General features: G+C 43.3%; 1 protein-coding gene across 3 annotated transcripts; it reads left to right on the forward strand.

Annotated features, from left to right (window-relative positions):
* The first annotated feature begins 3,916 nt into the window (after window positions 1-3,916).
* Window positions 3,917-22,574, forward strand: LOC310709108 (ubiquitin-conjugating enzyme E2 variant 1). Of its 3 annotated transcripts, none has more exons than XM_083508309.1 (5): window positions 4,041-4,179; window positions 8,544-8,808; window positions 17,052-17,200; window positions 19,608-19,733; window positions 20,532-22,574. In XM_083508309.1, the coding sequence occupies exons 2-5, from the start codon at window positions 8,766-8,768 to the stop codon at window positions 20,676-20,678; spliced, it is 465 nt and encodes a 154-aa protein (XP_083364435.1). In that variant the 5' UTR covers window positions 4,041-4,179; window positions 8,544-8,765; the 3' UTR covers window positions 20,679-22,574. The 3 variants fall into 3 exon arrangements, with proteins under 3 accessions (XP_083364436.1, XP_083364435.1, XP_083364437.1); XM_083508311.1 differs by lacking the exon at window positions 8,544-8,808 and adding an exon at window positions 10,997-11,111 and having other exon boundaries at window positions 4,128-4,179; XM_083508310.1 differs by lacking the exon at window positions 8,544-8,808 and having other exon boundaries at window positions 3,917-4,179.
* The last annotated feature ends 4,352 nt before the right edge of the window (window positions 22,575-26,926 follow it).

The following is a 26,926-nucleotide window of genomic DNA, read 5'->3' on the forward strand; positions in this document are numbered from 1 at the left end:
CTTGGCCCTACTACATGCATATCAAGGTGTGTGTTTAGGGTCAGGGTGTCACTGTGTGTAGGCCATGGAATCCTATTGCCTCTGGATTAGAGTTTAGGAAAACATGGCAGAAAGAAGTAGACTCTGAGCCCAGTGCATTGGAAAGTTTGCTTGTCCAAAGCCCCATTGGAATCAGCAGAGCAGTGCAACAGCATGCTTGTTTAAAGATGTTTGGCAGGGGAGCTTCTCCTGGGATTGTACCCTCCATCATCTTAGTTTACTGTCAGCGAAGTTGGAAAGAAAGGCCTGGGACCTTCTGTCCTTAACTGCATACCTTTCCATGCTAGTGCATGGGCAGAACACCTGACTGTATAGCAGGGTGCATTCCAGCCATGGAGAAGTCAGAGGTTTCTACACATTCATGTCTCCATTCAGGCAAGAAGCATTATCGCAGTCCAAGAACACATTCCAACTAGGCGAAAGCAGTTGAAGAGGCCATGGAGTAGTGGCAGTGACAGGTGAGGCTTGGAGCAAGTCCTGAGGTCTGGATACAGAGGCCTGAATAATGCATACATCAAGTTTTTAAAATGAACTGGAACGGTGTGTTTCAAATTCAAGGAAATTAGCTCCTTTGACAAATACAGAAACCTGAACAGTACACGCTTTATGACAGGTGAGGTTTAACTCTGAAGCAGTCACATTTTTCTCACTGTCTCACCATCACATCAAGCTTGACAGGCAATGGGGTTTAGCGGTTAGAGTAAATGTTGAATATAGACCAGGAAGACCCAAGTCTTTTTCCTGAATAGCACAGTTGCTTGTTTGCTGAGCACTTAAATAACCAAACAAGATATATTTACATAGGTACAATCTATATCACTGGAGTAAATGGAAAGCCCTCTACAAAGTTTTAATTTGATTATATTACCTGACTTGCACCTTTGATTTATTCTTAGGCAGCGGCTTGAGAGTGCAACCCAGTGCATACTGAACCTGGGAGTAAGTCTAATAATTGAATACAGTGAATCCTATTTCTGAGTAAATATGCGTAGAATTCCACTATTAAACTCTCAATTTATCCAGGACTTGAGAAAGTTTGAGGCTGACTGTTTGGGGCCCTGACTGACTCTGCAGGGATCTGACTGAGGCTGCTAAACAGACCCTTAGGCTGGGGTGTTATTTAGGTGCATATATGTTGTTGCTTTTATTCATTTTTTGCATCAATTTTAGAGCTTCTTATGTTTTCATTGGAAATTGTTTAGCTAGGATATGGGTACTTTTTGCTGTTTTATTGTGTACAACAACTTTTGTTATGTTTGTAATTATGTAAGCCTCCTTGAGCATGGCTTGAATTATAGAAAGGTGGTATATAAAGAAAATGTATGTGTGTGGATAAAGGTAAAGGGACCCCTGACCATTAGGTCCAGTCGTGACCGACTCTGGGGTTGTGGCGCTCATCTCGCTTTATTGGCCGAGGGAGCCGGCATACAGCTTCTGGGTCATGTGGCCAGCATGACTAAGCCACTTCTGGCGAACCAGAGCAGCGCATGGAAATGTCGTTTACCTTACCGGCGGAGCGGTACCTATTTATCTACTTGCACTTGACGTGTTTTCGAACTGCTAGGTTGGCAGGAGCAGGGAGCGAGCAACGGGAGCTCACCCCGTCACAGGGATTTGAACCGCTGACCTTCTGATCGGCAAGTCCTAGGCTCTGTGGTTTAACCCACAGCGCCACCCGCATCCCACCGCCACCTGTGTCCCGTGTGTGGATAGAGAAAAGCTTTTCTCTCTCTCTCAGAAGACTAGAAATGAAGCTCAATGAAGATTCAGGAGAGAAACACAGTGCATAGCGAAAACTATGAATTTTGCTCACACATTTGTTTTTTAAAGGACAGCATGAGCGGTTTTGTGTTACAGCAGGAGACCCTGAGGATCTGGGCCTGACATATCTCAGGAAGTCTTTCTTCTCCATAGGAATCTATCTACCTACCTTTAACCCAGAGGTGGAAAGGATGTGGCCTTTTTTTTTTTGCAAAAATATACCATTTGCCCGATAACAAATGTTGGAAATGTAAAGAGATTGAAGGTACATTCTTTCACCTTTGGTGGACGTGCCCAAGGATCAAGGCCTTCTGGGAAATGATATATAATGAACTGAAAAAGGTATTTAGATATACTTTCCCGAAGAAACCAGAGGCCTTCCTCCTGGGCATAGTGGACCAATCGGTGTTAAAGAAGGATAGAACCTTTTTTATGTATGCTACAGCAGCAGCAAGAATCCTGATCGCAAAGCATTGGAAGACACAAGATTTACCCACCATGGAAGACTGGCAGATGCAACTAATAGACTATATGGAGATGGCGGAAATGACTGGCAGAATCCGAGACCAGGGAGAGGAGTCGGTGGAGGAAGATTGGAGGAAATTTAAAATTTATTTGCAGAAATATTGTAAAATTTTTGAATGTTGATGACATTGAAATGAATCGCAGGGGTTCTAGCAACAAAGTAAAATGTAAGATTGGATTAATAACAGATAAACTAATAGGATATGAATTTGCTGAATCAATTGTTAAAAGGGATACAAGAACGGGAGACGTGAGGAAGTCGGGAAAATAAGTTAATTGAAGATGAGAAATTAAGAAAGAGGGAATTTTTTTGTCATTATATGTGTTTTTATCTTTTTTCTTTTTTTCTCTCTTTTCTTTTGTTGTGTTTAATGTTTGTATTTTTGTACTGTATTTTGTGACTTTGTATTCTCCTTGTTTTTGTATTTTCCTGAATTTTTTTCTATTGTTAAAACTTAATAAAATATTTATATATATAAAAAAGGGAAGGATGTGGCCTTGTAGATATTGCTGGGCTACAACACATATCAGCCCTAGACAGCAAGACCGGGATTTCAGAAGCAGGGTTTCCCAATTAAAGTCCCTTCACACAAGGATGAGGAATCTGGCCCTCCAGGTTATGTTGGACTCCAGGTATCATTGGCTTCAGTCCAAATGGTCAGTGACAGTGTTCAGGAATGATGTGGGCCACAGATTACACAGCCCTGGCTCAGAGTCCTCCCTGTACAGCAGATCAGGTGGGATGGGCAGAACAACATGCTCCCAGCCCAACCTGAGTTTGGAATTAGCAGCCTTACAGCATTTTTCTAAGTGTAATCAGTAATGAAAAGTGCAGCTGAACACCCTAGTTACTTAAAGATCTGGATTTTCACCACAAAACTCACAAACTGGCCCATGGACCCAAAATTATATTTTTTCCCCTTCCTACTTATGAATTGTGGCCAGGGATTCATTAGGATTCATTCAGGCTGGGGACTCAGGCAGCTGGCTTTAAGATAGCAAATGCTTAACTTATTGTTATTATTATTTTTTAACTGCCAGGGAGGGCAAGACTGGCGCAAGAAACAAAACAAAACAAAACCTTCGATGGCCTTGGGCTCCTAAACTTGTTGGTTGGTGGGGGTGCCATCTGCCTTGAAGAAGTAAATGGTCTTGGGCTGACCTTGTCCTGTAAATTAATGCTATTATTTTGCAAGAGAGCTAATATGTCATCTGCAGACCTGCGCCAAAGTTTTGGGGTTTTTTTGCAGTTGTTTTGCAGCGAAAACCCAGTGCTTTGCAGCGCCCCACACAAACCGAGTTATTGATCCTTCAAACATGGGGCTTGTACCTAACATGAACTACCCTCTGATGGCTTTAAAAGAGGATTGGGCATGGAGAATATGCTTTTGAACACCAGTGGCTGTAAACCAACGGGAGGGGGAAATGCCCTTGTGGTCCAGTCCTAATCCGTGGCTCCCCCGCACCTGGTTGGCCCCTGTGAGAACAGGATGCTGGCTTAGTCGGGCCGCACGGGTTCTTTTGTTATCTTCTGACGTCCCGCCCTCCCGAGCGCCTCCTTTTCCCCGGCGAAATACGTGCACCGCAAAGACGTTTCAAAGCAAAACGAAAACCCGCGCGCTGCGGGCAGGCCAGCTGCGGCGAGACGCTGTTGGTCCCGCCCGGACCTCCCTCGGAAGGCGTGTGCGTCTGCGTGCGCTTTTGTTCTTTTGGTTCGCCGGGCCCCGCGCCCTCCCGCCCCCGGAGCCACTTACCGCCGCCGCAGCTCACTTCCCGCGTTGAGGTGACGTGGGCGGCAGGGAGGCCGGGCTCGCAGCGACAAGCGGCGCAAGATGGCGGCCACCACGGGCTCGGGTGAGCGGGGGACCCGGCAGCCGAGGCCGGCCTGGCCTGCGGGAGGAGGGCACGGGGCCTCCTCCCCCGACAGCGAGGGGTCGGGGGGGTCCTCGGGGGCGGGAGGAGGGAGGGACCCGCTTCATCCTCCCCCCTCAACCAGGCGGGAGCCACCCGGGGCTCGGCGGCTGGGTGTGTCTGGGGCCCGAGGGGCGGTGGCCGGGGAGGCCGGTGTGCTGTGGGGCCGGAGCGGGGCTGAGGCACGGGGAGGCCAGGGGCCTGGGCCGGGGTGGCGCTGGAAGGCTGGCGGGGGCGGGAGGGGGCCGGTGGGCTCTGCAGGAAACGTGTCAGGGAGGCTGATGGGACCGCATGCGGGCAGCCAAGTAGAGCCTCCATGTTCAGAAGCACTGCACCTCCGAAGACTGCGGCGGCCCTCGCGCCCTCCCTCCTCATTTCTAACTTCCCTTGTCCGATTCCCTGGCAGGCTGCGACTAAGAAGGCAGGACCTGACGGGTTGCTCTTTTTGCTCTTATTTATTACAATTATATGCCGCCTTTGTTTTCCAAGGAGCTCAAGGTGGCCCGCGTGGTTCTCCTCCTCCTCTTTCATCCTCTCAACAACCCTGCGAGGTAGCATCCCCCGCCCTGGATGCTGTCAGACTGCAACTCCCATCACTCCTAGCTAGCAGAACCATTGCTCAGGGATGATGGGAGTTGGGTCCCCAGCTGTTGTTGGGCTACAAGTTTGAGAAACACTGGAAAAGACGGTGACTGGCCCAAGGTCACCCAGTGAGCTTCGTGGCAGAGTCAGGATTGGAACCCTGGTCTCCCAGGGTCAAGCACTCTTAAAAGCATCATGCCACACTGGCTCTTGCCGTTTTATTTGGGGTGGTCACTGAGGAATCTGGACCTGCAATGATAAGCAGCGGTTTTATTTTCTTGCTGGATTATCTCCTGCCTGCCTTCTACGTTGGAACTTAAGGCAACATGCATGGGACTCCCAGGTGGGCTCCATTCCAGATGCTGATCAGCCCCAGCCCTGATTAGGTTCAGCAAGGTGGCTGCATCCTGTGCCATCAGACTGTGCCCTGTGTTCAAGGTTGTTGGGGTTTTTTGGAGCACAGAGTATTTTTCAGTCACTACTGCTGCCTTAAAAAAAGAATTACGTATGTTGGTTTGCCAGCATGGAGGCCTCCAGGTATTTTGGACAATGACTCCCATCAGTCCCAGCTAAAATTGCCAGTGTTCACAGGTGATGGAACTTGTAGTCCTGGAGTGCACCACGTAGGCCACCCCTGCTGTACATTGATCTTCATTTATTGTAAAATGCATGGAAGTCCTTATAGGAAGAAAAAATGGATATAAATATGTTAATCTATTTGTTTAGTACAGGATGGGGTGTGACTTCTAGGACACTACTTAGAGAAGAGGCAGGCTAGACAGGAAGACAGATAGATGTCTTGCAAGGAAGCTGCTGTCTAATTATTACTGTCTCAAAATAAAAAAATTCCTTCCAGTAGCACCTTAAAGACCAACTAAGTTAGTTCTTGGTATGAGCTTTCGTGTGCATGCACACTTCTTCAGATCTGAAGAAGTGTGCATGCACACGAAAGCTCATACCAAGAACTAACTTAGTTGGTCTTTAAGGTGCTACTGGAAGGAATTTTTTTATTTTGACTATGGCAGACCAACATGGCTACCTATCTACTACTATTACTGTCTCATTCATCCTCCAGAATGCTTCTCTTGCTACACAATAGCCCCAAGAGGTTGACTAGTGTAGCATAGTAACAGCTAGTAGCCCCTGTTAGCATGACAAATGGTTGAGACTTATGGGAATTGTACTTCAAAATATCTGGAGGGCAGCATAGTTCAGGAAACCATGAACCAGGAAGTCTCTGATTCAAATCATGCCTCTGCTATAAGCTCACTAGTAAGGAATTGTTAGGTAAGCTGGAGGTTTTTCCATCCCTGAGCCCAGTCCCCACACCTATCATGGCAATACTGGACCACCTAACCAGGCCACCCTAAGGACTGCTGCCATTGTAAAGTGAAGCGTTTTGGATACTAAAACATTATATGCATAATAAGTATTTACCAGGTTAGTCTACAAATGATGATCAGAAAGCATCGTAGCTGAACAGGGTTTTGAACCTCACTCTCCATGTTCAAGCTCAGCATTGTAACTGCTACTGTCCATAAAACTGAGATCAGTTTTCAGGAGGTAGTAGAATCAATGATAGTAACCTTTGGTGTTGGTAACAAGAGGATGAGGCATAAGTCAGAATGGTTGTATACTACTTCTTGTAGTATACAATTTTTCTAGATTTCTTACCTGTAAAGAAATGGATGGGCTTCTAGGAAAATCAGTGCAGTATATAGTGAGAAAGCTACCGTAGTTAGATCTGGGAAAAATGAGTTCAAGCTCCACCTTTGCTGTGGACAAACTGCATGGCTTTTAGCAAACCATGAAGTTCCGTGGCCACATCCTTGTCCTGTAAAATGGGAGCAATTGTGATGCACCTGCCATGATTGCTGCAGTGTGGACAAAGTAATTAGAGGGGAGTTACTCTCTTAATACCAGAATTCATAAGAAGAGCCTTCTGGATCAGGCCAGTGTCCAGCACCACTGTTCTCACAGTGGCCAACGAGATGTCTGTGGAAAGACTAAAAGAAGGATCTGAGTGCAACTGTATTCTCCCAATTGTGATTCTCAGCAGCTGGCATTCAGAGGCACACTCGGAAGTAGTTCAATGAAACTGATTGGTAAGAGATTCAGGATAGACAAAGTCAGGGCAGAATTACAGGAATGCTCTTTCACGTGTGAATTGTATCCATCTCTTGAGTGAGAGTGATCTTTTATTTTTGTTGTTTAGTCGTGTCCAACTCTTTGTGACCCCATGGACCAGAGCACGCCAGGCACTCCTGTCTTCCACTGCCTCCCGCAGTTTGATCAAACTCATGTTGGTGATCTTGTATTTTAACCTCTATTTAAAAGCAACTTGGCTTGGTAGCTAATAAAATGACAATTGGGTGCTCACCTTTAAAGCCCTAAATGGATTTGGCCCTGTGTACACGAAGGAGTCTCTCCACCCCCAACGTTCAGCCCAGATACTGAGGATTAGCTCCAAGGGTCTTCTGGCAGTTCCCGCAATGCAAGACCAGGCAGAGGACCTTCTTGGTAGTCCCGCCCAGTCTATGGAACACCCTCCCATCAGATGTCAAAGAGTTAAACAATTATGTGACATTTCAGACACCTGAAGGCAGTCCTGTTTCAGGAAGCTTTTAATGTTTGGTGTTTTGTTTTGTCGCTTTATATTTTGTTGGAAGCAGCCCAGAGGGCCTTGGGTAACCCAGTCAGATGGGTGGAGTATGAATTATTATTATTATTATTAATAATAATAATTTTACTGATGAAGAAATTTTATTCTCAGGGTTTACCATTGATCTTCTCAAATTCTTTTCTGGCTGTTGCTTCAAATTTGGCTCTGATCAAGATGTTTTAAGGCAAAAATTGGCAAAAGAAATAGCATACTAGGCTTCTATGGTCAGGTGATTATTTAATACTCAAAATCCTTCTTTCCAGAGCTTAGGATAGAATATATATCTAGGGGCTATAACTCTATATAGGGGCTTTGTTACTCTATCCTTACAGCAGCTTTGTGAGGTGGGTGAGCCTGAGTCAGTGTGACTGGCCAAAAATGGCCTAGTAGGCTTCACATCTCCCTAGTCTGATGCTGTAAGCAATATACCACTCTGTTATCACTCCTACTTCCGGGCAAAGTTCTGTTGAGCAAAAATATGTTTCCTGAACTTGTTGGACAAAAACGCCTACTCTCAGTTTTAAAGTGGTTTTTTTTTGGTTTTTTTTACAATAACAACAACGATGTTGGAAAAAGTAAAAATACAAAATCGTAAAAACACAAAAATTGTGAACCAGAGAAATGATTAAAGTTTGCTTCACTCCTCATAACTGATACTTTCTGCCTTGCCTGTGCAGAATAGAGCTATAACATTGGTTTTGTTTTCATGTTCTGCCTTGAAACTTTAGCATAGAGACCTGTTTAAATACATTACCACACAGGAAATAATCTTGAATGAGGAATTGAAAAGCTACCTCTGCTGCTTTTAGAACCAGTTTTCATTTTAGAAGTTTGAGGCGGAAGTATGGTTAACAGTATTTTGCAAAATGTCAGTTAATTACTTAAACTTGCTTGAGGCTCACATTTTTACAGAGATGTTTTTCATTCCTCCTATAAATGAGTTCTGTTTCAGCTACCAGATTTGAAGTGCTGGCACCCCAGTTCTCAGCACTTGCACTAGCTTGGTGTACTATCACTGCAGTGCCAGCCTAATGCCATGTTTTGTGCCATTGCACTACAACAGTGGGTGGTACATTCTCTGTTTGCTCTTGCAGGAAGTTCTAGCACTGGGCTGTTTGTATAAAATGTGATGCTGACATGGGGACCTCATGTCCTTTCATCCTGTCAAGCCTGCAGTCTCTTAATCCTTTGCAGCTGCTGACTTTGCAGTTTAGACTTGGTTGGAAGAAGAACAAGGCAAATGACTTTTATTTTCCTGGATGGCTTTGAGAGCATTCACTGAGAGATGCCACTCTCCTATTTCTCAAAGAAACAGACTTACAGTTTGGGTGAGTGGCTTCCACATAACATTAGGCAGGCACCTTCATTGTACAGTTTTAGGCAACTGCCAAAAGCTTTTATTTATTTATTTCAGCAAGCCTTTCTGGCCACATAATTCAGTCATGTGTATTTGTTTTTAAATTCTGTCAATACTGTCTGTGTTTTACTGAGAATTAATTTAACTGTGTTATGTACACTGTGAGGTTCATTGAGTAAGTGGTTTATAAAATGCCTTAAATAGCAGGATAGCTGGGTAATAATTTAGAATGTACTCGGCCCATGCACATTCAGATAATATTGCTAGACAGCTGATGGCTGGGCTCTTGTGCCTGCCTGTCAGTCTCTACCGCAAGATTGACCTTGTACAGTTAAAAGTAATGAGATGTATCTTCCAATTTTGATCATGGAAGGACACACATGTGTATTGGCAGTTATTGCTTAAATTTAAAAAATAAATAATGGGGTTTGGTCATATCTTGAAGGTAGAAGGTGTGGCCTACAGATGTTGAACTCCAACTCCCACCAGCCCTTGTCAGCATGTTTGAAAAAATTATTCTGATGTATGTTGAATTTAGCATTGTGTGTGATAGATAGATAGATTTGTGTGTGTGTGTGTGTGTGTGTGAGAGAGAGAGAGAGATTGATTTTGAGACAATCTTTTTTGAAGTAAGCAACTAATAAATAATAATAACAACAACAGCAACATATTGAGGGTACCATCTTGGCTACCCTTGGCCTGCAGCGTGGGTTTGGGCAGTTCTTAATACATTTTGGGGCAGAGTGTCACTCTACAAAACTTCTGACAGTGATTCAGGTTAGGGTGGGACTGTGCTTTTGTCCATTGTCATGCTTAATTTCTTCTTGTGCTTTCCTCTCATTACTTTTGTATTGCATGAAGATTCAGCACAGGTGTAACAACGTGTAAAGAAATGCAACCGCCTTGTGACTGTTTTTGCGGCTGGCAAACATGTGCTCCTCTAGTAGCAGTGAGCAATATATGGTATATGGACAAATGAGGCTGTTGGGCAAATGGCCCACCACACCACTGGCTGTTCTGACCGGCAGAAACTCTCCAGGGTTCCAAACAGAGTGGGAAGGGGGGCTTTTCTAGTCTTACTACTTGAAATCAACCGGAAATGCCTGTATCTTGGGCACCTGTGATGATGAGTTGGCAGCCTTCCTTTCTATCTATGAAGCTGTAGTGGTGTCTACCGATTGTCTACCAATAATCCTTGCCAGCTGCCCAGTGCCAAAGTTTGGAGGAAGGCTAGGGATTGTTTGACGGCTGTGTAGCCAGGGCGCTCAAAGAACCTTGGCTGTGCAGGGCCAAAATAACAATACGCCCCACCTGTAGGCTTTTCACACTCCAGAGCAGGAAGGGTGGGCAGGGAGAGCATTGTCCAGTGGTGTATTCAGGCTCTGGTAGCCAACAGTCTACTCTTTCCACCTAGAGATACCAGGAGGGCTTGATGGGAGCAGAGGGTCCTGTAGCTGCTGAGTACATTATTTGGCTTTCCTAAGAAGGTGAGCAAAAAAAGACAGATCCCTGGTTAAAGGTGGGTTCCTAAGCTTGGAAAGGCTAAATGCCTAAAAGCTCTAGAGAATTGTGTGGAAAATCTTGGTCTGCTTGTTTGGGAAAAAATGAACACGTAATATCCAGAAACCCATGCTGTGGTCCAGAAAGGGAGATATTTCTTACAGTTTAATAGAAAGGTTAGTAATTTATCGCCTATCTGAACAGTGGGTGAAAGGAAAGTCGATGCTGTATTCTATGTTTATGTGAGTTTGAGCAAAGGCTGTAGAGGCGATGTTTCTTTGGGTGAAAAGTAAGTCCCATTTCAAATGCATACATCAGGGATTTCTTTTTGTTTTCAAACTGACAGGGAGCATCTTTTCTAGCAGGTAAATTAGAAGTTAGCATTATGTGTTCAAAGAAAATCAAAATGCATTGTCCAAAATGTCAAATAGATTTATGTTTTAGGTTCATTCAGAATAGGCTGTGAAAAGTAGAAACAACAGGATTCATTGAGAATTCAGCATACGAAAAATCTTGAAAGGGTTGTTTTAAACTTAGGACAGTTCCAAACCAGTTCTCTACTTTGTGAGTAGGATGAAACCATAATAAGGGCAAAATGTCTGTGGGTCACCATTCTGCCAAATGTTTAACATTCCCTTCTCTTCCTGCTTCCGATTCAGATGGAGTTGGCTCTTGATCAGTAGCAAGGGGTAGCATTGGGTGCACCCCAGGATCTATCAACTATCAAAATTATGAAAACTTAAGATTTGTGACTATATGGAATTATAGATAAAAGTAGGTTAATTTAAAATAGATTAGCTGTAACATATGTTCCAAAATGTTATTTTTACAAAGCTGTGTAATATCCATAGAAACCTGTTTTTTTATAAAAAAAAAAATGAGTTCTGATCTCTTTAGAAGTAATGAATTTTATTACGAAATCACAAGAATCAGCACTGTGATCTCGTGGATGTTATTTTGTTTGTGGTAATGCTGCCTGGCCGTTTCTATTAATGGCATGGAATGGTGTTCATAGATTACAGTGAGTAATATCTACCCATGAACTCTGAATAACCTCTGACATAAGATTGTAAGAACTGACTTTCTAGTTTAGACCAAAGGCCCAGCTGGGTAACGAATTGTGGCCCGTGAGCTGCCCTGGGAAGTTTTTCAGCAGTGCAGGGTGGAAATAGCTGCCCCTTATTGAGCCCTAGCAGAAGTGCAAGGCCTTTGAATATAAAGCTATTATGGCAAATGTCTTCTGATAAGTGTACCTTACATGAATTTGTCTGATCCGTTTTATGGCTTCTGTTAAGACAAAATATCCTCTTAAATATTTTTTGTTGTTGCATGTGCTGTTATTCCCCCAGTGGGGAAGGAAAGTTGCAGCTCAGTGACAGTTGCATTATGTTCTAAGAACAGGAGAATGAGACATGGACTGCAGAATCTCTGTGTCTCTTACAATGCCTAGGTGTTTCCTTAGGTGCATAAAAGAGCATAGATGTTTTAAGTGACAAGGAGAGATTGGTAGCAAAAGCAGGTGATAATTCTCGGGAAATATTGTAACAATGAACGGTAGAAGATGCTGTGAATCAAAGGATCTGATAAATGTTAATTTCGACAAAGGGGTGGGAAATCATTTGAGTTTTAAACCCCAGTTTAAAGCATAATGAGATCCCAATAGGATGGAGCAGTTTACATTTCATTGCCACATGAAATTCTGCCTGGTTAATATGACAGATTAATATTTTAATTAAGCTTTGGACAGGAAGCAATAGAATGTGAAACACTTAAGTGCTTTTCTGGGTTAATATTGAATCTAATCCTGTATCTCAGACTGGCATGATGCCACAGAGATGCAAGGTGCAAGCTTGAGAACTTGTTTTCTCTTCCTGCTGAACTATTCCAGTAAAACAATTGTGTAAACCTGATAAATCTGCCATCAGTCAAAATAGGATGGGTAAACTAGCTCAGCCCTTAGGCCGTTTAGGTGGCTACCTTCTGGTGCAGAGGCAGACGTTTTCTCTGTCATGTTTATGTCTGTGCCCTTCCCATTACATGTTTGGTCATGTTCATGGCAAAAAAAGTTGTGTGTTGCTTGTTGCCATGCTTTGGGTGAAGTGGCAGCTTTCTTGTGCTTGCGACCTCCAAAATATAGTTGGGAGGAATCTCCCAGAATCTCCCACAGAGCCCCAGAGCTGCTTTCTGAGACTCAGCACAACGGGGAAGAATGCTGACCTCTGCCCCATCTTGAAGGTGGGGAAAGAAACGGGAACCCGGCCCAGCCAGACTGCAGGGGCTTGAAGAAATTTGGAATGCCTCCAAAACATAGCATGACATCTTGGGAGGCGGGCATGGCTGATGTCACGAACAAATACTTGCTGGTTACCTTGCCAGGTGCCTCCTCAAATAAACTAGTTGCAGTGCCGAGCTGCAGGGGAGAGAGAGGACATCTTAAAATTTTGAGGTTTTTAGTGATGTTTCCATAGAAATGTGTTCATTTGACAATTGTTTTTAATATTCAGTTGGAAGCTGTCCAGAGTGGCTGGGGAAACCCAGCCAGATGGGCGAGGTAAAAATAATAAATTATTATTATATATTGTTATTATTGTACAGCAGTGATCTGGAATGCCCCCTCTAGATCATCAATTCAGATTTGGCAGACAGATCGTATGCTAATATTGTAGAATTTAAATCATAGAAATCAGAATTTTTACTAAGGGTGGCTTTTTAAACAGTGAAATTATTGTTGCCTGATTTGAGTTAATGTATATCTTGAAGCTGCTATCAACCTCTCTGTTTTTTTTTGTTTTTTTACTACTGTAGGTGTCATTGTTCCCCTTAGGATGCAAAGTAACAACTGAGTAAATGATCAGTTCTGCTGCTTGGCACAAAAGTGATAATAGGAGAGAGCAGGATATTCAGGAAACCTGTCACTGTGTAAATTATCTTATCAAGCATTCATTTTATTCCTTGACTTTCGAAGGTTCTAGGATGGCTGTAGCAGAAAAGCTTTGCCAAAGTAAAATCTATTGCGGGTGATAGTTATTCCTAAACAGTGCACTTTATCTTCTTTCCAAAGGTAGAAGTCTGTGCAGCTAACTAAATCCATAAAATAATACAAATGCAAGATTAAAACAATCATAACATACTATTGTGTCATATCATCATAAGCATATGAAGGGGTAACATAATATGTGCTTAATAATAGGTGATGAACACCCATAATAGTGACAGGTCTGTGCTGTTGTCTAAAATGTCCCTTGAGTAGCCACTCATATTAATGATTGGTTAATACTGGTTTTAAATGTTTTTATGTTGTACACTGTCCTGATACTCTACAACAAATGGTATACAAATACTTAAATAAATGAATAATTTTTCTAGTGTTTTCTTCTACTGCCTAAAAGGTCAACTCTGGCAGGTCTTCCCTATAGACTAAGCGCTTATCCACATTTGATCATTATTTAGCAGTTAATCCACACACACACACACACACACACACACACACCAATTCAGATGAGACCAAAGTTGTCCACCTCTACAGATAATTTGAATTTGTATTTGAGGAGCAACTTGGGTCTTTCCTGTTCATATCAGTAGGCATTTCCTTTTGTGTTTGTCCTTGTTTCCTAATTTGTTGATTACCGGTACATTATGCCAATTAAATACAGTGGTAACCTTGGGTTAAGAACTTAATTTGTTCTGGAGGTCTGTTCTTAACCTGGAACTGTTCTTAACCTGAAGCACCACTTTAGCTAATGGGGCCTCCTGCTGCTGCTGCGCCGCTGCTGCACGATTTCTGTTCTCATCCTGAAGCAAAGTTCTTAAACCGAAGTCATGTTTCTGGGTTAGTGGAGTCTGCAATCTGAAGCGTATGTAATCCGAGGTACCACTGTACAGACAAAGTATGCATCCAGATAGCTGTGTGCAAGAGGAGCACATTTCTTGGAAGAAGGTGTCTTCTCAACTGTGATATATTCTCATGCAAGCATTATTAGTCATTGAACCTATTTTAAATTGTACCTAGAAGTGAATAAGTGGGCACTTGCTCTCAGGAAGTACCTTTTTTTTTTTTTTACTAACTAGAGTATTCAAAAAGTCCTGTATAAAGCATGTTGCACAGTAATAGACACTAGAGTTACAAAAGGTAGAAAAGATGTTTCTTGCTCTTACAGAAAAGAGAGCAGTTGGTATATCAGATGTAATTAAAGTTATAAGCAAAATAACATGTACAGCGGTACCTTGGGTTACATACGCTTCAGGTTACATACGCTTCAGGTTACAGACTCGGCTAACCCAGAAATATTACCTCGGGGTAAGAACTTTGCTTCAGGATGAGAACAGAAATCGTGCAGCAGCGGCGGCAGCAGGCCCCATTAGCTAAAGTGGTGCTTCAGGTTAAGAACAGTTCCAGGTTAAGAACAGACCTCCAGAACGAATTAAGTTCTTAACCCAAGGTACCACTGTATAGGAAACAGTTTCAGTCAAACGCTTTGACTTTGCCCGATACTGTGAAACTGGAGAGTTCATATTTGTCATGGTTTCACTGAAGAAAAAAATGTAGTATGTTCACTTAGATGGTTTATAGTATCTGCTAAACAGATCTGAATTGTTTTCTGCTTAGTTCATGTTGCTTATAAACAGTTTATATTGCATTTCCCCCCTGCATCAGACTTATTAAATAATATAAGCTAAATATTTGTTTCTTAGCTTTCTCATCCTTCATGGAATGTAACTGAAATGTGTTCCAGTGAGTTTTTCCATCACAGTTGGATAGCTATTGTTCTCTTGAGAAAAACCTTTTGGCTGCTAATTTGGAATATACTAGTATACTTAATTCATTGTATTTTGAGTTGTTGGGCAAGGGGGTTTGCCTCTATAAGGTTCTGCTGTACTTCTATTATATTTTTACTTGGATCAGACCCTTAGTGGAAAAGCAACTCATGCACTGAACTGGGAAACCCAGCCAGATGGGTGGGATACAAATAAATTAGTAGTAGTAGTAGTAGTACCGTATTTTTCGCTCTATTAGACGCACCAGTTCATAAGACGTGCCTAGTTTTTGGAGGAGGAAAACAAGAAGATAAAAATTCTGAATCCCAGAAGCCAAAACAGCAAGAGGGATCTGGCTTCTGGTATAGCCTCTTGCTGTTCTGGCTTCTGGAATAGCCGCGTGAAGCCTCTTCAGGGCACCAGGATGAAGGCTCCCCCTGCCCTCAAGAGGCTTCGCGCAGCTAAGCCTCTCCCAGGCAGCGGGAGGAAGGCTCCCCCAAGAGCCCCTCTCCCTTTAAAGAGCGTGCGGGGCGTGTGTGCGGCTCTTTAAAGGGAGCGTTGAGCAGAGCCTCCCGCCTGCATTTGCTTGATAAGATGCATACACATTTCCCCTTACTTTTTAGGAGGGGAAAAGTGTGTCTTATAGAGCAAAAAATACAGTAGATTGACTAGCAGTAATCTGCTGGAGTAGCATGCGTCCCCCCAAGCCTTGCATTAAAAATAAATGTTTGTTAGACACAAGCTAAGACACTGGTGCAGACAGTAAAGCAGCTGATACTGTTGATTATGTGAAGCAAGACGGTGAACCAAATGGGTAATTGGCCTGATGGAGAGAGGCTGCTTGTTCCTTTGACACGTGTGCAGGATGGGTGAAAACTGGGATTTCTGCATAGTTCTTTTCTTTCCTTATGTTTAGTTTCCCACACCTTTAGTCAGTCAATGGATACCATTCTTTGAACTTGGGTCCTGTTTCACAGGGGTGCTACAGCACAGCTTAGATCACTAGGAACTACTTCTTCATTTCTATAAAGTTGAGAGGGCTGCATCACTACATTACCCGTAGAACAGATTTTTTTTGTTGCAGTTTTAACTTGGTGGGTTTTTAAACCCATTACTCCATCACTGTCGCCCCCCCCCCCAGCCTTCCTTCTGATTGTCTCTGCCACCTGTTGTTGAAATCATAAAAACCAGCACACAAGACTTTCATTGATCATAATTGACACAGTAAGGATGCAGGTAAACCATGCAGTGTGGCTGGCTGGCTGCCACTTTCTGCAGAAACTTGCCAACTCCACAGTGCGTATTTGCATTCAGGGAAAGGCAAATCAAAGCAGATATTCTGATGGGCATTCTCTCTGTCACACCTCTTCAGCTCTACTCTCTTCCCAAAGAAATGAGAAAGGGCCACAGATAATTGTTAGCTGTGATTATTTTTCTCGGGGACCTGAAGTTGGCTAGCAGATTTGCTTGCATTGTGCCGGCCCAGAGTAGTATATAACTCTTGGGCATGCCATAATAGCCTCTTAAGTCTGGTAGCATAATGTGGTGGTTCTGCCACTTCATTGCGGATTCTCTTTCCTCCAGGCTCCTCTTCGGTATTGTTCTAAGATTTTGTAATTTCTCCGTAAAGCCCAAACGGGATACCTTCTGCAGAAACTAACCTTAGATGCATGTTGTTGTTTTCTTAAAATGTTGTATATTGTTGAAATTGGTGTGCATTAGTATTATCTTACTTGTAACTTTACTAACTGCACCATTTCTCACTTTTGGGGCTGCAGTCCTATGCCCATATCCTTGGGAGAAGCCCCATTGAATTCAGCAGGACTTACTTCTGAGTAAACATTCATAGGATTGCATTGTTAATTAATACAGTGTTCAGCATATTGGTGAAAAGCATCAGCTACCTTATTTTATTACCGTAAGTTCTCATCTCAAAACTGCATCCTGATTTGTTTTTAGGTGTAAAAGTTCCTCGTAATTTTCGACTGTTGGAAGAACTTGAAGAAGGTCAGAAAGGAGTTGGAGATGGGACAGTTAGCTGGGGTCTTGAAGATGATGAAGATATGACACTTACAAGATGGACAGGCATGATTATTGGGCCTCCAAGAGTAAGCATAAATTTAAACACAATATCCTATAAATCCCTGCTTTTTCTATGTCTGTTTCTGCCAGTGTGTGACAGGGTTCACTGGTTTTTCTGCTTGTGGCTTTTGTCATATAGGTAGTAGACAGTATGGACCACGTCATGCTAAATACTTGGAGTAAGATTTTTTTTTCCAAATTTGGGAATAAATTAACCTAGGTTCAGTATTTCTGTCTTTATCCATGCTAAATGTTGTGAGAATATATGAACCATTTTTAGATTGCAGCAGCAGCAAAACACAGTTTGGCTTTTTAAAAACATTATGGGATGTTGCTGTGATTTTCTGTGCCTGGTAGACAATTTGTATTCATTCCCTGGAGTCCTGCATACCCCTTGAAAGACAGTTTGCAGACCAGTAAAATATCAGACTTTTCGTACACCATTTCTAGAAAATAGCATGTTTATCTTAAAGGGGTAATGTCACACAGTGCCCCCCCCCCAATGTTCAATAACAGCCATCAATGGGAGGTTTCCTGTGTAGGTGGTGTTAACCATGTTCTATGATGCCTCTCTTTCTTTCCTTTAAAAAAGCACTTTATTCTGACATACCCTCACTCATGGGAACATTAACTTGCTGTCATGTAGATGCATGCATACAGACGCATCTCTGAGCTGTACTTAGGTGTACTTAATCATACCATGCACACACAACCATCCACAGGACACAAGTTTTAAAATACAGTACATTCATGGGGACATGCCTTGGAAACGTGCTCTTTTCACCTCCATTCTCAGGCAGGTAAAATAATGCAGTCTCCTCTTCTGCCTGCTTTCTTCTCTTCTTCTTTTCCTTTGGTTGGATACTTGCAAGTCTTTCCCCCCTCTTAATTATTTCTTTTCTTTTTTGACATTCTCTGCTTTCCTTTTAGCTACAGACAGTGTAGCTAGGAGAACGAGAAAGTGTGAAGATAGTATGAATTCTGATAAAATACCTTGGGCCAAATTCAGCTAACAAGTCCCACTAGCAGATGCCCTCATAAGGACTTCGGCTAGCAGGCTTTCTCCGCTCTCCTCCTTCATGTGCCTCCCATGTCCCCAGTTGGTGGGGGGGGCATTGTCGGGAGAGTCCCCAGAACACACAGCGGGAGAAAAGATAAGGGGGGTTGTTCCATATGGCAAGCTGAAATACAGTCCATAGCACTGTGTTGAATTCCTCCCCTTATTTATTCTTACCAAAGCAGTTGCAAACTAATAAATATTGTGCCTTAAGTTGGTAAGTTATAGATTGCTATTACAGAATCCATGTGTTAATCCTTTTCAGCTCCTAGAAGGAAGGTCAGGTTATGAAACTAACAAAGTTAGGTCGTATCCAATGCTGCGTGCATGATGTTCCACTCAACACAATGCAGGTTCCCTTCCCCGCATGCCCTCAAATCTGTTTCAGAGGGTGCTCCAACCTTCTGGAGGAGCTATGGTGCTGCAGACGAAAGGAAAAGAAAATTCTATTCCATAAGCAGAAGTCTGCTGCTCTAGCACATGGGCAAGCATTGGATAGGATCCTGAATTTGCAAGTCACTGGGTCACATTGAACAGTGTGCATCTAATGCCAGCTGTTCTTTACTTGTCAATCTTTTTTTATTATTTTTGGTTCCTGGGAAAGCTAAGTCAGAATATGGCCCCAGGCCCATTCTTTTACTGGATCCAAAGGTTCCACTGAGCAAGCTGTGCCACCTATCTAAAGCCTTTCATTCCCCATCCCATAACTGGTTCTGAATTATGGGAAGGCTGCCCATAGCAGGCTGGGGAGGTGATAAGGGACTAGTGACCCCTCTCAGGCATCCATATATGGAAGCAAAGGTCCTTCTCATGCTGGAGGATCCTTGCAAGCAAGCCATGATTTAGTGCAGGGTTTCCCAAAGTTGGGTCTCCAGCTGGTTTTGGACTACAGTTCCCATCATCCCTGACGACAGGTCCTGCTAGCTAAGGATGATGGGAGTTGTAATCCAACAGCAGCTGTAGACCAAATTTTGGGAAATCCTAATTTAGTGGAGGGCAAGTTTACAGCTCCTTCCTCCCCCACCACTATTTGCAGACCCTGACAACCAGTCATCACAAAATGGGCAAAGTTTGTTCAGAAGAGGGTGGCGTTTTGAGTGATAGATAACATTGATTTGTCAAAAAGAAGAGAGAGTGTGATCAGTTACATCTTGGAGATGCAAAGACACATTTGACGCTTCCATTAGACATGAATGTCCATCCATATTGAAAAGTCGTTTCCTATTGTATCATGAAATCGGTTCATGCAAACAATGAGGGCACAGCAGAGTGGGAATGTTATCTATGCTAATGTGAAACTTATCTCTCTGTATATCACCTGAATGTAGTCTTCCTTCGCTGATGGATCATCTGACACAATTTTTTCCCTCCCTCAGACAATTTATGAAAACAGAATATACAGCCTTAAAATAGAATGTGGGCCTAAATATCCAGAAGCACCTCCATTTGTAAGATTTGTAACAAAAATTAATATGAATGGAGTAAATAGTTCTAACGGAGTGGTAAGTGTTACACCCTTTGTGTCCCAGTATTTCATGTACTGTTTTGTTTGCCAGTTTTCAGATGGGAACAGTTTAATGCATCTATCTAAGCATACAGCTGTTTCTTTGTTAAATCTCCCTTCAAAGTTAGTGTCTGCATTACAGCTGTATGTGTTTGGAAGAATTTCAGTTCTTCCATCATCCAGCTTTTAAGTGGTTCAATTTAAACAAGTTTGCGTAATAACCAAAATTGCATTATAGATAGATGCCTTTTCCAGATACTGATGGGAGTATGATAACTTATCAGTTAATAAACAAAACTTGCTGAGTGACCGAAAAGAGGTCTTTAGGTCCCCCCCCCCCCTGTAAATTTCCTGTGGCAGTAACCAGAACCAAAATAGCCTAAAAATAAGCCTTTCACCTTCCAGCCCTACTAATTTAAATTGGCTTTTGCTGATTGATTTGCTAAATCTTTGACTGATTAATTTGCAGCCTTAGGCCAGAATCCGAAGTACTTTAGATGTGTTTAACTTTGTGTGAATGTGATCGGGTTTTTTGTATATATTTTTTAAAAAACTTATTCTGCAAATTCCCCACCACCAGTGGGGGTTTTGAAAATCCAGTTTGGTAAAAGTGATGAACTGTGTTCATTAGGGGTATTCTTCTTTTAAGAAGTACAACTCAAAAGTCACCTTGAGCGTGTGATAGTACTTGCGTGAGTCTTTAGATCCCAGCAATGGTCATTTTCAGTGTTACAGGTGCAGTGGGAATGCGAAGCAATTTAAAACTCATGGCTGTGGTTCTTTTATTTGTTTCTAGGTGGATCCAAGAGCCATATCAGTCCTAGCAAAATGGCAGAATTCTTATAGTATCAAAGTTGTTCTGCAAGAGCTCCGGCGTCTAATGATGTCTAAAGAAAATATGAAACTCCCTCAACCACCTGAAGGACAATGTTACAGTAATTAACGAAAAAACAACAACAACAACAGAAAAATCATGCCCCTTCATCAATTTAAGCTCTCTCCATTTTCCACAGTAGTAAATTTTCTAGATGCATCTTGTAGACCTCCAAAGTACTGGAAAGGAAGTTCCCTTGCAAAGGAAAGTCTATCTTGAGATACTGTAAATGATACTAATTTTCCCCCCCATTTGAAAATAAGTTGTGCTATAACAAATAATGCTGTCATGTGTAACCACTGTCCATAGTTGAACTTCTGGTATCAAGAAAAAGTCTATTTAAATTTATTACTGTCAAGACCAGTGTGGCACATTGAACTCGACTGTGAAAAAAAGCATAAAAAGCAAACGTCACACAATCACATTGCTGTGTGTTTGGCCTGGGTTTATCTCCCTCCACCCCCTTTCTCTTTCCCTTTCCGTCTGACTTGTCTGTCCGCAATAGGGTTGACGCTCAGGGCTATTTATTAGGGTAGACACGAAGGGCACAATCCGCGGGGAAGTTCTCCTTGACCTTTGAGAAGAAGCGAGGCTGCGCAAGAGTGTCGTCCCAGGCCGCTGCTCAGATCTCATTCATTCCAGTAAGGCTTGCTGAGGACCATGTCTCAAAAGGACTGTGCCCAAAGGTTTTAATCCCCAGTCCTAGGCTGGGGTTATCTGGACTACTAATGGGATGTGTTGGTATCCTCAGTCATCCCTCCCTTTGCGCAGGCTCTAGTAAAATGCTGAGTGTGTCTCGGGGTTCTTCTTTATTTTCTGTTTTTTTTAAAAAAAAAAATACTATAGTATTTTTTTTTTATTTTGCAAGGGGCTGTGAGAGGAGGCTCTTCCTCCCCATAACCTTTGGCTAAGGCATAGATTGTATTTCTGCACCATCACCTTCCCCCATAATGTGGGCCTTGGGGCAATAGATCCGGGGCGGAGGGGTGTCTTTCAGTCTTTTCCCCTTTTCTCATAGTTGGGGTGCTGCTTTCTATTTGCCCCTTCTGTGACGCTGTCTTTTACACCTGGCCAAAAAAAGAGGTAAGTGGCTGGCAAACTGCCTGATTTTATTATTATAATTATTATTATTTTTGCCTCGTGCTTTCGACTTCTTCTGGGCTATCGGTTTTAGTCTTCGCCAGCTGGGAAAACAAGAGTGTCTGGTTTTGTTTTGTTTTTTGCCCGCAAGTATCCCCTTCCCTTCCTGCCCTGTGGCGCTGCTTCCACACCGCCAAGCTGGCCATGGCTGATGCTATTAGATAGGCTTTTGGTATGGTGAAAAGAGCAGTAATTTACCAGGATTGCTGAAGCCTGTTCAGAATGAATGGCCAGATATCGTGGAATGATCTTTTATGTAGGAAATTCGAAACAAAACACTCCAGCTCCCTGAGCTGAAGGTCACTACCTCCGCTTGAGTGACACATCTTAGGGACAGGTCTGCTCTGTGCAGGGCAGATTTGCTCCTGGCACACTGCAGAGAGGAGGACTCCTAAATAAAAAATACGGGATGGCAATGCCATGCAGAGTGGGTTAGGGAGACTGTGATCGACAAGGCTTCCTGGCAAATCACTTCCTTTTCGGACTTCTTGTTTTGGACCACTGACTGCTGAAACATGGATGCAAGCTTAAATGCAAACAATCTAGTGTGTCCTCTCTTTTTGAGTTTTACAGAATAAAAATGCCGTGTTTGTGTAAAAAGAAAAAAGAAAGAAAACGACAAAAAGTCACATTTAAAAGCAGAAGCTTATCAAGTCAACGAATAATTGATGTTTCCATTAACTCTTTTTGAGGAAAATATTAGTTGTAAGGATTTAACATCCTCTGTAATTAAAAATTTAACATAACAGTATTCCATAAGCAGCCTTTTTATTGTATCAGACCATTGCCTGATTTTAATATAATAAAAAGTGTGCATTAATATTACTGTGCTGTAATTGTATTTATGTTTAGAATGGAGATCCCTGCTGAGGGTTTGGCGCAGGGGACCCTCACCATGCCTGGCCCATCGAAGTAATAAGAGCTGAGGAATTGCTTAAGCAGCTTCCGTGGATTGCGTTGGGGCTAGCAGCAAGGCATTTCCCATCTCATCCATGTCTGCTGCTGTTTAATCTTGCTTAGATTTCGGAAAATGTTTTTAATAGGAAGATCCATTATTTAGGCACAACCTGAAGGCATACAGTGGTACCTCAGGTTAAGTACTTAATTCATTCCGGAGGTCCGTACTTAACCTGAAACTGTTCTTAACCTGAAGCACCACTTTAGCTAATGGGGTCTCCTGCTGCTGCTGCGCTGCCGGAGCACAATTTCTGTTCTCATCCTGAAGCAAAGTTCTTAACCTGAAGCACTATTTCTGGGTTAGCGGAGCCTGTAACCTGAAGCGTATGTAACCTGAAGCGTATGTAACCTGAGGTACCACTGTACTTGATTTCTTGGACGAGTGTAAGAAAATAGCAGCTGGAGAGGCATTCTCACTTAGCAGCTTTCCCCTCTTGTTTACTTTTTTTGCTCCATGCCTATTCCACCTTTCCCTCAGATTACCTTGGGATGTGAACCCAAACAAACTTCCTTGGGAGTGAGTCCCATTGTGCTCAGTGGGGTTTCCTTCACAGTAAATTTGCAAAGGATTTGCACTGTTAGCAGAGGTTCCTTGGTAGCCAGGCACTGGCGAGCCCAGTGCAGATTGGAGTTTGAACTGCATCAAGCATCTTCAGGCCATTTTCTTGAAATGAATGCCTTGAGTTAGGAGGGAAACTGATAAAAACTTAGGCCTCCTAGTGGTGTAGCTAGCCCATTTGTTGCAAAGCTAAGCAGGGTGCAGAATGGTTTCGAATTAGATGGCGGGCCCCAGTTGAGATTCCTGCATTGCAGAGGGTTGGACTAGATAACCGTCGTGGTCCCTTCCAACTCTACAGTTCTTTAAACTAGTACAGCCTTCCAAAACCTGGTGCCCTCCAGGTATATTGGACTACAGCTCCCATCATCCTTGGCTATTGGCTGTGCTGGCTGAGGATGATGAGAGTTGAGGTCTAGCAACATCCAAACAAGGCTGAATTTGTTAACTGCACCAGAGATGAGGAGCCTGTGCCCTTCCAGATGTTGAACTCCAGTTCCCATCAGCCCCAGCCAGGGGTGGCCAGTGGACAAGGATGATGGGAGTCATAGCTCAACAACATTGGGCTGAGGGGGAGGCTCACGTTCCCATCCCTGAACAAAGCAAAAAGATCCTGCTAGTCATTCCTTCATGGATGGTGAGGGGGCAGACAGCATTTTTCCTATTCTACAGTCAGTTAAATTTCTCTAGACCAAACCTTATTCTGTGCATTTACAGTGGTGCCTGCAAGACGAAAAACCTGCTAGACGAAAGGGTTTTCCGTTTTTCGATGCGCTTCGCAAGACGAATTTCCCTATGGGCTTGCTTTGCAAGACGAAAACGTCTTGCGAGTCTTGCGATTTTTTTCGCTCCCCCCCCCTTTTCTAAGCCGCTAAGCCTTTAATAGCCGCTAAACCGCTAATAGCGCTAAGCCGCTAATAGGATTGCTTTGCAAGACGAAAAAACCGCTAGACGAAGAGACTTGCGGAACGGATTATTTTCGTCTTGCGAGGCACCACTGTATATAACAGAGGCTGGGCAGATGGGATGATAGAAATGAACAGCTAGCAGGATGTCTGCTTTACTCGTTGATGCAATATTGTTCCAGATGCTTGCTGTTCTGCATTAAAGACCTCATTTGTGGGCCTGAGGTTAGATTCCCAGGGATTATTTGTCTGAAGGTGAGTGGTCTGATAAACTATACAGTGGTACCTCTGGATGGGAATGGGATCGGTTCCGGAGCCCCGTTCGCATCCTGAAGCGAACACAACCCACGTCTGCACGTGCGCAGTTTGCCGCTTCTGCGCATGCTTGTGATGTCATTTTGAGCACATGCGCAAGTGGCAAAACCCGGAAGAAACATGCTCCGTTACTTCCGGGTCGCCGTGGAGCGCAACCCAAAAATGCTTAACCTGAAGCTACTTCAACCCGAGGTATGACTGTAGATCTATTAAGACAGCCTTTCAGTTAGAGTACCTTGTCTACCACCTACGCTAGAAACCCAGTCTTCCTAAACTGCAACGCCATATAATATAATGCAGGGACATCCAACTCCCAATGGACTGCAATCTACTCACAGTATAAAAGAAACTGGCAGTGATGTACTCATTGTCATTGGATGGACCAAAGTTGTTGAGCTTTTTTTAGGAAGGCAAAGTTGTTGGGGGGGGGGAGATCGCTGAGGGGCCAGAGATCTACCAGGATCTGCTGGGAAGACACCGCAATCTACCAGTAGATTGTGATCTACCTCTTGGACATGCCTGATATAATGCAATATTTTGAGATGGAAGCATTGTCCAGGAACAGCCCTCTTAACCTGAGCCGCTGTTTTCAAAAGCTGCCTGATTGCATTCTCCTGAAGACTTTACAGCTTGTTCAGATGCAGAGGAATTTTACTGGAGCATTCTGCAAAATATTGGAACTGTGATGGTGAGGTGCTGTTCCCTCTGACACGTTTCCAAACAGTCACAAGCACAAAGGCAGCGAATGTTCCATGAATGTGCTAAAAACGCCCGACGCCCGAGTTTGAACAAGCAGCACGCAAAGCACTTTGCAATTTGAAATGCTTTCATTTGTGCCGTGTGTTATCCTAACCTATTCTAAAAACGTACCCTGTCTTTCAGATATAAATGCTCAAGGGTTGATGTGCATAGGCAATTCATCAAACTAAGGATGCTAGCCTGGCTTTTCAGGGAAGTACTCCAGTACAAACCTGCTTGATAAGTCCTTTGCAATTGTAATCAACCTCGCAACGAATCCTGTTGATATTCATGTTTGGTGTTTTATGTGCAAGGACCTCAAATGGGAAGAGAGAGATGCAGCTGAAGTTTGCAAAAACATACTGAAGCAGCATTTCGTGCAGAGATTTAATAGTGTCTTAGACCAACTCACCTGTCTTGGCTTTGCTGTTAATGGGGAGTGGCGTAGAGCACTGGAAATCATATTCAGTGGTCCTTCCTGCTTTTGAGATCTCAGTAGGCGCTGCTGTTCCAAAAATGCCTTTACAACCTTCAAGACCCAAGTGACTCTTGAGTGCAGATTCTATAGAGGAAAGCAAGGTTATCACTATCTCAAAGGAACAAATCCCAAGGGCTTGCAACTTGTGCAGATGCGGCATATTTTGATACAAACAAAACCCTATTGGCGGTGGTAGAATGCCAGTAGCAATCAGCAGGCAAAGTTCATCTTGCCAGCGAAGTGCAAAATGGTTATGGCAATTCTTTCCCAGGTACCACGGTCACTATGAGTAGAGGAAAACTGCAGTAGTGCTTGGTTGGATATACATTTCCAACATGAATGCGTATGTTGAAATAGCTCAGTTGGTTAGAGCATGGTGCCTATAATGCCAAGGTTGCAGGTTCGATCCCTGTAAGGGACAGCTGCATATTCCTGCATTTCAGGGGGTTAGACTAGAAAACCCTCAGGGGTTTCTCTACAATTCTGCGCTATGTATGGTTGAAACTGGTCATGTAAGCGAAGCAGAGCTGTGTCGTCCTACAAACTTTCAGGCACCTAAGCTCTTCGCCAGCAGAGGGTGCCAGTGAGCTGCACAGCAATTGAGCACAAGGGCTGCCAATGTTCTGTCACTGCAATAATATGTAACGTTTTCTGATTTAATAAGAAGTTCAGCGATTTGAACACCGCCTTGAAGCTGAAAATTTCGGATCTCTTGCACCGCTCCCTGCCGCCCTTTCCTTATTTAAATGAAACCGGTGCTGTGGGAAGAGCTCAAAACGTTCATCTGTGAAATTATGCAAACTTTCCTGTGTTATTTTGGAAGGGGATTCTGCATTTATTTGTTTGCAGGTCTTGGCATTGTTTCCCATCCTCGCCAGGTGTTGCATAAGCCCTTCACCCTGTGCCCAGTCCCTGATGCTGGCTGGCCACGAAAGGGCAAGAGCCCCCTCTTCTGCCAGACGCTGAGCAGATCTGGGATTTTCTGAGGAGCTTCAGAAGCAGGGCTGCAACCTCTAGGAGTACAACTGCGGGAAGATTTAAAGGGTATCAGTGGGTACTATGTTCCATTTACTGTCTGAGACAGTAATGCTGAATACCTGTTGCTGGAAGAGGGGAAAGTGCTGCTCTTTGGATTTCCTGCAGAGATCTGGTTGGCCAAAGCAAGAATAGGATGCTGGACTGACCCAGCAGGCGCTTAACGTTCTTAATCTGGCAAAACCACAACTTG

The sequence above is a fragment of the Podarcis liolepis genome (genome assembly GCF_965112155.1).
Source record: "Podarcis liolepis genome assembly, chromosome: 6".
In the NCBI taxonomy this organism is placed as follows: domain Eukaryota; kingdom Metazoa; phylum Chordata; class Lepidosauria; order Squamata; family Lacertidae; genus Podarcis; species Podarcis liolepis.

Coding starts and splice junctions, on each gene's coding strand:
- LOC310709108 (XM_083508309.1), top strand. CDS start 8,766: ATGCCACTCTCCTATTTCTCAAAGAAACAGACTTACAGTTTGG. Junction 8,809..17,051: donor GAAACAGACTTACAGTTTGG/GTGAGTGGCTTC, acceptor ATTTGTTTTTAG/GTGTAAAAGTTCCTCGTAAT. Junction 17,201..19,607: donor TGATTATTGGGCCTCCAAGA/GTAAGCATAAAT, acceptor TCCCTCCCTCAG/ACAATTTATGAAAACAGAAT.